This window comes from Seriola dumerili, unplaced genomic scaffold (assembly GCF_002260705.1).
Source record: "Seriola dumerili isolate Sdu_G_001 unplaced genomic scaffold, Sdu_1.0 BDQW01000442.1, whole genome shotgun sequence".
Classification (NCBI taxonomy): Eukaryota; Metazoa; Chordata; class Actinopteri; order Carangiformes; family Carangidae; genus Seriola; species Seriola dumerili.
In genome coordinates, this window is record NW_019174697.1 from 1,580,443 (window position 1) to 1,595,396 (window position 14,954).

Genomic DNA, 14,954 nt, shown 5'->3' on the forward strand with positions numbered 1-14,954 from the left:
ATCCACTTGATTTATCCAACTTTTAAAAAAAAAATACTTTATCTCTTCATGGCCAGTATAGAGAAGAGAAACAAATAGACAACAAAAACTTTATAATGTAAATATGGGAATGTGAGTGACTTCAACAATTCTTAACCAATTCTTTAAAGGCCAGAAATGACCCGTCCTTTCAAAGATGTAGGGAGCAAAGATATTTAATATGGTTGACTTAGTGTTCTGGATGGATGCAGCATCTGTATTCTTACATATCACTTTCATATGAGACAGTTTGAAATTAGTGTGTAACCGTATTTTTCGTTACTTATAAAACTGTGAAGTGTGTGAACATTTTCTGGAAGGATACACAAGGCACATGGGATGCAAAATATAATATTTTTTAATACACAACAAATTAATTATACCAGGTGACAATTTGAGAAGACACAGAAAATAAAAATATATTTATTTCCAATGGCATACTTTTATCTTTCTGTTCATTATAATCAGATAAAGCCCATATACTGTACAGACATTGTATTGCATTTAATAAATATGTACTAGCTTGGTTTTTTTTTTTTGTACAATAAGTCAGTTCCTTTTTAACACATTGTATACAGTAAATCTTCTGACAACACACACAGCAATACACAAACAGCAATACTCAGGCATGTTTTTGAAGATCACGTGGAGACACGTTAGCAGTGATATCAAAGCACTGGAATTTAAGCCACAGTGAACCAAACATGGGTGTGCTTTGGCTATTTTGCAACTGTGAGTGGCACCAATAAAATATATTTTCTGACTTATCTCTGTTGGTGTGTAGACTGGTAGATATATATTTTCACCTGCTGATATTTTGAGATATCTCTAAATATGTGAAATTTCTGCCAAACAGATTAGATTCACGTTACTGGGATTTCACTGCGATTGCTTTCTATGAGATAGTCTCAATATAAAGACTCATTGCCATTAAAGGTATGAAATTTTCAACATTTGAAAATTCCATTCACCTCCAATGTCTTAGGTTGGGGGCAGAAGATTCAATGGCGCATATCTCAAAACGTACACACATACAACAAAGATTATATCCATGGCTACATACCACTAAATAGCTATCACTGAAGTGACCCTTAAATGTAATACTTCCGGTGCTTACAAGGCTGTGAAACCCTGACAAGGGTTTTTTTTATCAAGATCACATTTTCCAAGCAGCAAGTTATGACAGTCTGAGCAGCACGGTGCACAGTGGAACAAACAGAAACTCTTGAGTGTGGAGTTAATGCGTTCACTCAAGCCAAAAGGTGGGCAGCAGTAAATCTGGTGACCATTACTGTCTGGCCAAGAAGTGAGCTCTCCAAGGAAATGGAGGGCACCAGAGCCAATTGAGCAGGCTGAGCACAACTTGACTGTCCTTTCAAATGAATAAATGAAATAGGTAAACCCATCAGCGTGGAAGGGCCTTTCTGGGTAAAAAATAGCTGTACAGGGCACAAAATGTAACTGAGGAAGGTGCACGAGAAATGGCCAAAGTGGACCTGTGAATGGGATTCTGGTACCAGCCACAAATGGAAGGTAACCGTTTTTTTAACAGGTACGATCATGGAAATCTTGAGGTAATAGTGAAGAGAAATGCACAGTTACCCCAGGAAATGGTAACAATTACTGTGAATGTTGTTGCCAGCCTTGGCATTTAGAAGGAGCTGACCAGAGTGTGTGAAAGACAAGGCAACCTACTGTAGATCTGCAGGGCAGGACTGAGGCAGAAAACTATGCAACTCTTCAGGGGGAAAGAAAAAAAGGGAAGTGCAGAGCCCAAAGGAACCACACTGCCTTTACTGCATGCCACCGAGTGTACCACCATCAGCTCAAAATAAACCATCAGATGCATAGAGGAGGTGCAAGACGGAAGGAGCACACAGTATGAGAACTGGGGGGACGGAGGAAATGGTAATAATGTGTATGTAAACTATGTGCAATCATGCCGGACTGCACAGAGTTTACATGTTTCAGTGGAAAGGTGGCAGGATATCCTGCTAGCTTGTGTGCATCAGAGGCAAACACAGAAAGAGAGCCATCAAGCCTCAGAAAGGCCTGCAGGAGGTCCTCAAGAAGCAAACCAGTGACCACACATGCTACTTTGACACAATCTAGAATTAACCAACCACAGCTTGGTCGGCAGTACCTTTAATGTTTACGAAACCAAATCATCTAATAACGCCAGATATTAATACTGAACATATTCAAGTGTATCACAAGATGTTCAACCATGGCAGCTACAATTTCAGCAAAAATAATAATACTTAAAATATATTCAAGTGTATCGCAAGATGGTATGAAGTATGGTAGGTATAACTTAACAAAATTAACCTTTAAGAATAACAATACAGTAGAGAATTTGGTTGCTGTATCCCTGAAAAAATAGCTAAGTTTAAGGCAAAAATAAATAACATCCTGAAGCAGTTTCAACAAGGGTACATTCACTAGTTGAACAATAACACTTTTAAAATAATTTCCTGACTATAGAAAGGGGCAAGTGGAGATAAGTTGTTATATGATCTAAGAATAATGAGCAGTTTTATTATCTTTCCCGCACTTACCAATGCATTTCATTTACATCAATTCCTTTCCTCTTGAATACATGACTTTCATGTGGTTGTGTCAGTATCCTGAAACAATCTATCATCATTGGAGTTTTACAGCAGCATCGTGCAATCACTTGTTTTCTATGAGAGTCTGAACTTTGTGGACCAAGTCTCGAGCCATCATCAGGACTTGGGGGACATTGTGTCGCTCTGCCATTTCTGAGAAGAGAATTTGAAAATCATTGTGACTTAATAATAATAATAATAATAATAATAATTACTTAATACAGGGTAAATTAGTGCATTTGACAAGAAAAGGTTATGTAGACATTTGATGTCTATTTTGAGATGGCTCTACATTATCAGCTGAAATATCATCTTAACCAAATGGTTTACTTTGCTTCAACTGGTTATTAGTTTTAATTATTATTATTATTATTATTATTATTATTATTATTATTATCCTGGTGTAGTTCTGAATAAGATCTGGTAATAGTTTTTCAGTACTACTTTCACTATATTGTAGCATATGTGTATTTATCATCTCATCTTACCATTGAAGAACTTGATGATGTCTGTGAAGTCCATGTTATTTTCTAGGATGATGTCTCTATACATCTCCACAAGTGCCAGAGCAATGAAGAGCACAAAGTGCTCGGAGGAGGTGTGCTTGGCGGCCCAGATGGTTTCCCACACGGAGAACACATCATCATACACCATTTCTGTTTGGAAAAAAACAGCAAGAACTCCGATTATATGCAGCATCATGTTGTGTGCGTGATTTAATGTGAGTGATTTAAGCAAATAATCATGATGCCCGCATTTACCTCTTTTGAAGTCCAGTAGAAACCAACGATAGCAGAAGTAGAAGTGGGTATAGTCTCCATTCTGCTGCATCAGTTCAAACAGCTCAGAGTCCAGGATCTGAAGGTATAAAAACAAAATGCAATCATTACCCTACAGCTTGTTTGAATATGCATTAATATGCATTTGTTCGTATACATGTACATACCTGGATGAGAGAACGCATATTGGCAAAGTGAGAGTCCATGGCACCTCCGTGAGGAAAATTCTGGTTCATCCTCTTCATCAGTTCAGTGAAGCAGCTGAAAGCCATGACCTCTGGGAAGCACAAACATACACACACACACACACACACACACACACACACACACACACACACACACACACACACACACACACACACTTTTAACAAGCCGCTTCTTGCAGCTTCTGCAAAGCTGATAGACAGAGTTTGCACATAAGTTTCACTGACCATCATCCAGGATAACCAGTAGAGGAGCCAGCAGGTCACACATGCCCTGGACGTAACCTGTATCCAGATGCTGCCACACGTAACTACGAAAACAAGATTTTTATCATAGTGTTGGTTTCTCTCACAAACAAACCTCAGATATATTTCGCATTGGCGACACATTTACCTGCACATGATGTTACGCAGCTTCTCCAGGTTCTCAGGCGTGAAGTACCAATATGTTCTGTCGCAACGTCGGACATCTTTGTCAATGCGATGTAAGTTGATCAAGTACATGTCCAGTATTTCTTGCTAAAAAAAAATTATAGTGAATTCAGTTAGTATATGTCTACGATTAAAAGAAGAAGAAGTATGCCTGTTCGTCACGCGTGATGCTTACAGAATAGGTTTGTCCCTCCAAGGATTCATCATGTTTGGTGTCTCCTCCCACATCTCCGGACTCTGGTTCAGCGAGCACATTCTCCATCTCAGGCTCATCTTCAGAGAGGCCCAGGTCGGTGCCCTCAGGACTGGTGTTACAAGCTGTGTCCAGATGGTGATCTAGGACAAGGCCCTCGGATGCCATCTTCTCTCTTTGTGCCAGAGAGATTGGTGGTGCGGCAAGGCCTGCCAAAGGCCTGGCCTTAATATCCTCAGAGTTCACACATGTTATCCCTGCAGGAATGTCCTCCATTTCCAGGGCAGATGGAGAGTCATCTGAATCTGCCGTGTCCGGAGACTGCCGAGAGTGGGATGATAATGAAAGGCTCCCCCTCGACGCTGACTGGAGAGCGTTCAATACTTGTCTGACTGGTGAATTTGTACCAGGTTTATCAAAGGGAATTTCTGCAGCTTTGTCCTTTTTGGTTTCAGCCAAGTCACAAACTGTTGCTTCAGCTTCCTTTCTTTCTGACTCTGTGGCACAGCTCTTGATCATTTGTGATGGGTTCTTTTCAGAAGGCGTTTCAGGTTTTACAGAAATCTCAATTTGATGATTAGTATCTTTTTCTGCTGTAGGTGGAGATAATGGCTCCACTTCCAAGTCTTTGCTCTTGTGGACTTGAAAAGTCAAGGTCTGCCCAAGTGGAGGTGCCTGGAAATATTCATTATGAATCTCTTTTTCCAGCTTTAGAACATTAGTGTTCTCTGGAGCAGATCTTATATTCATATTTGTGTCTACCTCTTTTAAATCTTTAGATTGCTCATTTGTTGTTATATCTTTTTCTTCTACTTCAGGTTTTTCTTCAGCTTCAGATGTCTCTTTTGACCTACTACTTCCAGTTTCCCCAGCTGCCTCATGTTCTGAAACTGTCTCCATCTTTTCCGTCTCTGAAATCTTGTCCTTGGCTGCTGGGTCCATAACATATGTTCCTTCTGGCTGTGATCCAGTTGTAATTTTCTCATTTAAGACTTCTGATGCTTCGGCTGATGGCTGAGATGTTGTAGGTCCAACAGTTGACTCTGTTACAGGAGTACTATTTTCTAAACCTGGATGTTGATTAGACAGATCTGGAGAGGAGGGGTTTAGGGAGGGAAGTTGTGGCGAGTCCGCAGTACCATTTGAGATATCCTTCACTGGACTGCTGTGCTTGACTTCTCCTTCCTCAGGCCTGGGCCCAGACTCAATCTGATCCACTGCTTCGACTGATCCAAATAACTGGTAACCAAAGAAAAGTGGTGAACATGCAGCACATTTCAACAGCACTGTGATGGACTAATGTTGAGGGATTACACCAGTATTTTTGCACATGTTAGCCCATTAGTGTACAAATCACAATCACTCTACATTACTGCTGAAAAATTCCCAACCATCCAAGCAGGGCAGCGTTTGGGTTCCATTCATTTCATTTCCAGATAAAATCACTTTGAGATTTGAAACATGCATAGGATGTAATGTGTAATCCATCATAATGAACATTTGAAATTTGAACGTTGGAGAGGAAACTCTTCAACCTCTCTATTAGATTGGCTCTAGAGATGGCAATATCAGTTGGTTGGTCGGTTCTTAGGTCAGTCCACTACTTTGTCCTAGACTGAAATATCTCAGCAACTACTGAATGGATTCCTACAACATATGGAACAGACATTCATGTTCCCAGATGATGACAACTAATGATGTATGTGAGCCCCGGACTTTTCCTCTGGCACCACCTGCAGGTCAACGACTTTACTTATCCGGAGAAATAGGTGAGCCTCTGGCACTTCAGCTAGCAACTTTATCGGGTTTGTTCACTAATACTAATAATAATGCAATAGGTAAATAACACTGATTATTTACCTATTGCAAGAAGGTTTCAGTGGATCAATTTTAATAGTGTTTTAAAATTAATGGAGGCCAACGGCTGCCATTCTAAAATGTAATAGAATGCTGTGGAAAATGGAACTTGTTAACTACAAATCAATTGTAATAATTGGGCTAAAACCTGCAAAAACACTGGATTGATCTATTATTATTGTAGATGTTCATGCTTATGAAAAACCACCTGTGCGCTACTGCTGGAATCACTCTGTGAGTGGGTGTTCTGTTGATCTGAGCTGCTACTCAGAGACGACTGCGGTGGAAAAAGCATAACACAAGAGACAAATAGCAGCAGAACTGTCAGCCAAGTTACTTATAAATTTAATAATCATATTACTATAAAATGTTCCCTTTCATCTTGCGTCTATTTTGATAATAGTTACATAACACAGCACATTTTTATGCTAAAACATCAAACTTGCATCTGTACTGATGGTAGAGTCCCGCTGCACTGGTCCTCTCTCCACACTGGCTCCAGACAAACATCTGGCAAGAGCCTCAGCGTGTTTCTCTCTCTCCCTCTGACGGACAATGGCCTCACAGCCCTGCCACTCCCTCAGAGTCTGCTCATACATGATCCGCATCTGTTCATCAATCTGACACAGGAACTTTGTGTAAACAAAGACTGTGACATATTCAATGCTGTCAACATGTATTTGTATATATTGCACGCTACCATACTTTGCCAATCTGACAGAATATCGAAATACCTCCAGCCTGGATTTCTCAGTCATGGTGAACTGGTAGTGTCCCAACAGGAAAGGCCAGACCTCTTTGCGTAGTGAAGGGGCCACACCACCAAAATACACAAGCCTGTGTATCTCCTTCTCCTCATAGGCCTGAACAAAAATACATTTATTATTTATTAGCTCACACTGAAATCACACACTCAATAAGAACCATTCAAATAACTAAAAACAAAAATATATTTTATGGCCTGTTGCTCAGGTGTGATTCTTACAGAGCTGTCCTTGAGGAACCTGCCCCACACCTCCACAGAGAGGCCTCCTTGGGCATCACAGGGCACATCAGGGTCAACTATACTGGTGTTCACCAGAGCAGAGAGGTGGGTACGGACTGTTGACAGATGACGGCAGTATGCAAGCCCTGGAGAGGAAAGAAAAACATTTTCATATTGATAAGAACTGTTGTTTCACCAAGAAACAATCAATTTGAATGAAATTATTTCCAAATCAATTAAAGTTAACCTTCAGTTGTTTGTACTCACATCCATAGAAAGCACGGGAGATTATCTGGTACTTCATGGTGTCACAGAGGAGTTTTAAGGGAGCCCTGGTAGAATGGGAAAATGGAAAACTTAGTCAAGTAGAATAATCTGAATATAGATTTGAGCCTGTCCCTGGGAAATAATTACCTCTCTTGATTACAGCCATTAGGCAGAGAGCCATCAGAAGAGCCATTTTGTGAGCAAGAGGAGCACGAAGACTTCCTGGGGGTTGGTTGCCACATGTTCACACCCTGGTCCATCAGCTCTAGAGCCACTGAACAGCATAATAGCCCTAATCATTACTGCTGCTACCATCAACATCATAAGAAAGTAAAAACAGAAAATTGGTGCATGTCTGGAAATAAGAAAATGAAGAAAAAAAACATGGGAAAAAACAAACCAAGTGAGAGGATGAAGATGGAGATGTGGCAGACAAATGACTTTATGTCCATGCAAAGTCTCCTATAATGTGAAATGGACACACAGGCACTAAACAGGCAGGAAAAAGAAAATAAATGTATAAATTTAACATCAGAGAGAGAAAATGAATTAGAAAGGCGTACAGTGAATATATGCCTGGGGAAAACAGATTTATCCAAACTGAAGTTGTCTAATTCGTTCAGTTCAGTTTTAAGAGCTGATCGCAGATGTAATCTATGATGAGTTTTCATTAGATTATCTGAGGGAGGCAGAACAGACAGATTAAAGACACTCACTGAACTCCATCTGATTGCCAGGAAAGAGGATCCGAAACACATAATCGGTTGCTTCATCATCTTCCTTATCTGATACAGAATCACATGAGCCGTGTGGACTCCTCTTTCGCAATTTGGGGAAAACCTTTCCCTGTGAATGGAAAAGGCCACAGTAGCACAGCTAACTATAAGCAGTGCATGAAGTAGAAGAATTGTTACAACAAATAAAGTTGCAGGTAAATGCAGCATCATTGCAACAGTTATTGGGCTTAAATGGCTAAAGAAGTCTTGCATTATCCACTGTCCACGCTGACCTTTCCTCTCTGATTCCAGAGGGGCGGGTCCAGTTGTCCGTGAGGTAGCAGGCCGGTCTCCAGGCAGGTGAGAAACTGGAGGAGGTGGCCTCCTTTGGGGAAATGTAAGGGAGGTCTCTGGATCCCATCCTGGCTCACCAAAACTACTGTCCCACCACTGTTCACTGGAGGGGTTAACACAGTGGGAAACAAGATAAACAACACTTCAAACTCCTCGGGATACAGTAATACAAAAAGGCATTACTGTACCTTGCTGATGACAGTGGAGATACACAATCTCTTCCAAACGAATAGTCATGGCATAATCCCAATAAACACTGAAAGAAAGACGAGCAAATGGGAGCCACTGAGTCAGCAGCGTTTAAAAACAAGATCTTACTCTTACTCGTTCGGCTTCTATCACTCTAACTAACCTTTTCTCCGAATCCAGCTCCCCCACATTGCCATTCATCAGCTGATTGGGCGTCCATTTCAGTGTCATAAGATCCGCAGTTTGATGTAGAGAAAGGTAGCCTGGGATCGCCTCCATGTCATCTCTCTGCACACACAAATGAGAGTTTTAAAATCACAACGTGTCTGATTGTGATATTGTTTGGATAACTTGAGTAGGAATCAATTAACAGATTCACCAAGTTCCCCCAGAATGTGAACAACCTTCTATCAATATTCACTCACTTAAAGCAGATACTAGACTTGTATAATTAAGAAATAGAAATACACTCACTGGCTGCACCAGGACATTGTTCTTTCCAAACAGAAGTGTGGCTCTGGAGTTTTGGTGGAGTGATTCAACGTATTCCCTCACCCACATGAGAGGGCGATCGTCCATGCTACCGCTGGACTGCCTCTTCTGGATCTGATACAGAGTTAGGATGACATCAGAAGTATTACACATCTGATAATATATACGGTAGTTTATAGCTGATCGTTTCAGTGAAATCAACAAAGTCGTTGACTGTCTAACCAGGGCAGGTCGTCTGGAGGGAGAATCCTGCCGACAGTGGCCGCTGTGGATACGATGTCGCTGTACGAGTTCGTCAGCAGATGGGTCCGTCCAGAAATGGTCTGCAGTCTTCACTTTGGTGTACTCCAAAGCACAGGGGCCAACTGCAAAACAAGATTAAAGTAGAACACATATTTTCAAAATCTGTATTACTGATAGTATAAACTGAAATTTAGTATAGTAAAGCAAGGTAAAGGGTTTAGCTGTTACAGTGTAGTACAGTGTCACACCATGTGCAGATTAGTGAGGTTTATATATACCCAATAGAGATGCAAGAATTGGTCCATCCACAGGATCCATCAGCATAGCTTCTTTCTCATAGAAGGCACTGCAGGAAACAAGATTGAGAAAATTTAGAGCGTAATAGGATTTTAAAATGATCGCTGACTTCCTGTTTGCACATCATGGCTGTCGAGGAGATCTGTAAAAAAAAAAAACACATAATATGGGATGTTGACATATTGTAGAGTGTGTGTAACAGAATGTGTAAAGTAGACTAATCATTTCTTACAGGGGATTGCTGAAGGCAAAATGATGGCACTGAAATAAGTAGACAGTGTTCTAAAGTCAGGGACACAGAAATGCATTAAATGATGTTTAACAATACCTGCTGTTCTCTACCAAGTACAGGACAATCTTGTCTAAGAGCTTCTCCATCAGGGCAGTTCGGATCCACAGGTGTTTCAGTGCCTGAGGAGGGAGGTTGGCCAACTTCGATTGCCGACTGCGGTCATTACTCACTGAGGAATTGTTCTGTTTGCTGAAAACCAGAAAGGAAACCTGACAGATGAGATGTCTGTATCGGTTGTTTGAATGGAACACATGTAGGCTATAGGACAGCAGGGCACTAGGATGCAATATGGCACATAAAAGTAGAAAAGATAGACAAGATTGAAAGAGAAAGAAGGCATATATTGATTCTATGTCACTGGCCTCTCATGGGCAGGATTTAAAATTTCACCTGTTTTCAATAAGCTGTTCCAGCTCCTGGACCTTGTGGCAGAGTTCCTCAGCAGGTGAAAAGCTTTTTGCCACCTTCATAAAGAGTGCTGCAACCTTGTTACTGCACAGCAGGCCTGCAATACGGCGCTTCAGTCCATGAAGCACACAGGCCTCCACTACAGCTATACACACACACACAAACACACAGAGTATTACTCAATATTTGGTTTGGATTCAGCCAATGTATTTGGCTTTGAGTTTTGTTTTGATCTCATGAGCACAATACAATTTCCTCTTTGAGAAAGCCTCAAGGCTTAATAGTTTTTGCAAAAAACAAAACAAAACAATAAAACATGTGAAAGGCAAGCACAGGTGGCACAAGCAGAAAATATACTCAAACCTGTCCAACGCTGTCTACTGTTGCTAGGATATGAGGGATGTGAATCACACACGCCTCACTCCTAGTTAGTATCAACACCTTTGAAGGGTGTTAGTCTACTTCAATACAAATCCACCCAAACCACCTTATTAAACATGAAATAGACATGGCTAATAGCATTATGAAAATAAATCGTGAGGATTTCCATTGCTTGAACAGACGGTAAAGGACCATTTTGCACTGTGAGGACGAACTCGTAGGAGGTGAGAGGGCTTGACACAAAGTGATGTCAGCCATCATTCTGTACAGTACATGTAAATGTGTAACCAATACTGTGACCTGTACTGTTGGATACAGTATGTCCTGTGAAGATGAACTATTTTAGGCAAATATATATATATATATACTCGTCTCTCCTCCTTTATAGCAGCCCCTTGTGTGGCCCATAATACCCATTCTTCAGTTAATGTTAAAAATTAAAGCTGACAGACAAGGCACTGCTCATGTCACCTTAAGTTTGGAACAAGCTGACCAGGAAAGGTAGCTTAGTACACAATGCAATCACAGTAGCGCTAATATATATATATAAAAGAAACATTTACCACAGAAAGATATGATGTGGCTGCTGTCAGCATGCACAAATTTCCTCGTTACTGCCTCCTCCATAATTTGTTTCACCTAAGAGAGAAAGGTACACGGTGAGACAAGACTAAATCTGCCTGACGCAGTTACGTAAGGTGACAGAGAGTCAAAACAAGAAGCACACGAGTAAGCAATGGGGGAACATGTTAACGAGAGGCAATGATGAAGGAGCTAGACAAAATCTTTCTTCTGACCCCTGAGTATTTTCATGCACAAACAATAGTCAATGGTCACTATTGACGCAGCAGAGGCCAAAATATCCAGATTTTTAGTCCCTTTTGTCAAATTACTGCACTTCCCCTAATGCAACTTGGTGTCCCAGTGGATGACCCCCCCCCCCATGTGTCAATACACACATCTTAATAACAAGCTTATAACGCAGGCTTTCTTTCATAAGTTTGTAGTCCCCAAGACAAACCTGGGATAACCCTGACGACATCACCAGGGTTGTTTTTCTCAGACCTGAAAGTCCTCCAGATCCACAGACGACATTATATTACTGTTTTCTGTCTGTTAAAATGTTATTGAATACAATTTTAGAGGTTAACATTTTAGATATAGATAGATAGAGATAATACATTTAGATATTGCTTCTTGGATCTATCTGTGGTGTATTTATTCGCTTACATGTTAGCAAATTTACTTGTAAACCCTAATATTCTGGAAAAGGTCACATTCTTCCAAGTATTTATGTGTGCTGACAATGCAACATGTATTCAAAAACCTGACTGAAATTGATATTTTGTTCTGTGCTGTGTGTCCGCAGAATGAGAGAATAGTGGACTGTAACAGTACTATCATAGAGTAAGATGGGAATTCACTGCCTTATTTAAACAAGTATGTAGTAGAATCATAAAGAATGTTACTAAAAACCCAGAGATCCCCGTTCACAATTCAGCTTTGGTTCATCAAAAAACCTACAGTTTCATGATGGGCTTTAAACCTACATTTCACAGCTTAAGCCCCTCCTTGCTGCGGGATCTGGTATCAGAGTCATGGATGTTTGAGAGGCAGTGAGTCACAGGTGAGGGGGTGCATGGACACAATATAAACCTGGAAGTACCCGGCTTTCTCAGCAATGAATAAAACATCCTGCTTTCTCTCCCTGGGGAATCACAGAGTCACTGAGCAGTTAGGAAGGGTCTGCAGTGTGCTCTCCTTAATGCCTATGTAGAGTAATATCCAAATGGCTCATAATTCAGTGATGAAACACCCAGCTTGAGGTGGTCTTTTTGCATTGAATGTTTGCTACGGCACATTCTAAGATGTCAAATGAAACAGATGCCAAGGTCACACCTTTAAGTTCTGAACAACAAGATGCTGTGTTACAGAAATGTCAGTTTAACCATGATTTCCTCGGAGAGAGAGAGAGAGAGAGAGAGAGAGAGAGAGAGAGAGAGAAAGAAAGAGAGAGAGAGACTACCCCAGGAAATGATTAAAAAATACAGATTTTGCATTGATAGAAACACATGAATCTGTACACGACTCCTTGAATTTGTAGTGTTTCCCCTCCCGATATAAAACCATCATCACCACCATCAGTATTATCGTCATCATCACCACCATCGTCATCATCATCTTACGCCAGCAGTGAAAAACAGACCTGCATATAATTTCACTCATCTTAAATGCATCCACTCTCATTATGATGCAAAATTAACGGTAATATTTAATGATAAACAGGCCTGTGGCGTAGTCTGTGGCTCAGACCCGATGGACGGTGTCCACACACACACACACACACACACACACACACACACACACACACACACACACACACACACACACACACATACATGCACACACACACACACATACACACACACACAAACATTGTCTAAGCTTACAGCGCCCAGTAAACATGAACTGTGATGAGCAAGAGGGAAATAAAATGCAGCGAACCTCTTTCTTCACATTGCGCAGCAATTTCTGGCGCGTCTCGGCCTCTGACACGGGAGAAAACATAATGAATATGCTGATCAGATGCTGTATCGGAAATTAATAATGATAGGCTCACGACAGGAAAATAATAAAGGCGACCGTACCTCCCATCGCTCCAGGCAGGATGTGGTGGCTGATGACACGCACAGCTTTTCTGGTGAATGTCTTGAAAGCAACGTAGACAACACCGGTTAGAAGGTGGAGAGGCTCCGATATGTACGATGTGTTCTTAGCGACTAAATTAAACCTATCTGCTACCTCTCAGAGAACCAACACCCCTTTAAAGTCACAGTAGCCTTTACATTAAGCCATGCAACGCCGACACCTACACACATATTCTCCCTCTGACACAGACACAGAAGCGCGCGCGCACACACACACATCTGAATCACAATATGCCAGGTGTGTCTTTGTTCCTATGTAAAGTGATATTAATATTTCAAACATTTTGGTGTCTCATAAAAAGTTTCCTCGTCCCATTTTCCATTAAAATCACCTGAGCCTGATTATTTTTCCCACAGGTGAAACACATTTAATGATTAAACCTAAAGAGCCTTTGCTCAAATCATAGGCCTCAAGAAATGAATTATAACAATTAGACTGCCGAAAGAATTAATCCATTCATATAGCCTACAAACATACTAGGCACAACCTGAAATTAAAAGAGAAGGAAGCTGTTTCCATTAAGCTTCAGACAACAGACAAGCTCATTTCTTTATTCCCACTCACATAAGCACTGAAATGAATGGACTCACATAGACAAACTATCTAAATTCCCTGTTGGCAGGGAAATGATAGACCTAGTGTGTGTGTGTGTGTGTGTGTGTGTGTGTGTGTGTGTGTGTGTGTGTGTGTGTGTGTGTGTGTGTGTGTAAGAGTTTAGATAGACTTTGCCACTCAATCTGCTGCAACACGACTGCTCTGAAGACAAGGCAAAGAGAGAAAAATCTCTGATTCATCTTTTTTTAATGACTGCTGGATAGGTAGCCATGATCTTGTGACTGGAGATATGGCAGTGCACAGGATGATTCAGTGAGCTTTGTTAACCAGAATGGTGCAATTTCATGTAATACATGTGTAATTACCTTGAATTAACGTTCAACATGAAGTAGGAGACAGTGAAATCTAGAATACATACAACATTTTGTGTAGAGGTATAAAGAATTTGTTATGAAATTGATTGACTACAAAGCCAACAAATCAAGACTGTAATTAGCCATAAATTAAATGCATTTAGGGTGAAATTTAACTTGGGGAACTGCATGTATCTTGACAGTGCAGGTGGGAAGAGAGCACTGATTGAGGATATATTCAATACTTTAGCCAGGGAAAAGTATAAAATACAATGCAAATTATTTTAAAGGTATACAAAAGGTTTAACAGCAACACACTCATTATTCAGTAATCAATTGTACTATGATTATTGGTGCATTCATGTTTTAGCAGCATTAATGTTATAACTGGTTAAGGTGGAGCTAATTTTAAGTCATTTATATGTTCTTAATTAGTTTAACCTAGGCCGATCACATGTGTTGTCAAAGTGCAGCTGCCAGATAACTGTCATGGGAATGAAATGTGGTGGGTATAAGTATACAGTAGCACAAAATAGAAATATATAAGTAAAGTACATCAATAACTTGAGAGGCAAATAGATGCTGGTAAAAGTGAGCCTGATTTGTGTTATTCATACCCAGC

General features: G+C 40.5%; 1 protein-coding gene across 1 annotated transcript; it reads right to left on the minus strand.

Annotated features, from left to right (window-relative positions):
- Positions 1–404: 404 nt before the first annotated feature.
- LOC111234156 (small G protein signaling modulator 1-like) lies at positions 405–13,465 on the minus strand. Its single transcript, XM_022762097.1, is given in 26 exon segments — positions 405–2,780; positions 3,116–3,283; positions 3,389–3,485; positions 3,574–3,683; positions 3,838–3,920; positions 4,004–4,128; positions 4,217–5,473; positions 6,300–6,368; positions 6,538–6,711; positions 6,826–6,954; positions 7,077–7,222; positions 7,344–7,408; positions 7,491–7,617; positions 8,065–8,071; positions 8,073–8,189; positions 8,353–8,516; positions 8,602–8,669; positions 8,766–8,890; positions 9,077–9,208; positions 9,317–9,459; positions 9,616–9,683; positions 9,963–10,115; positions 10,317–10,479; positions 11,279–11,354; positions 13,221–13,264; positions 13,364–13,465. Coding segments are annotated over 26 exon segments (3,906 nt in total). The 5' UTR covers positions 13,371–13,465; the 3' UTR covers positions 405–2,691.
- Positions 13,466–14,954: the final 1,489 nt, after the last annotated feature.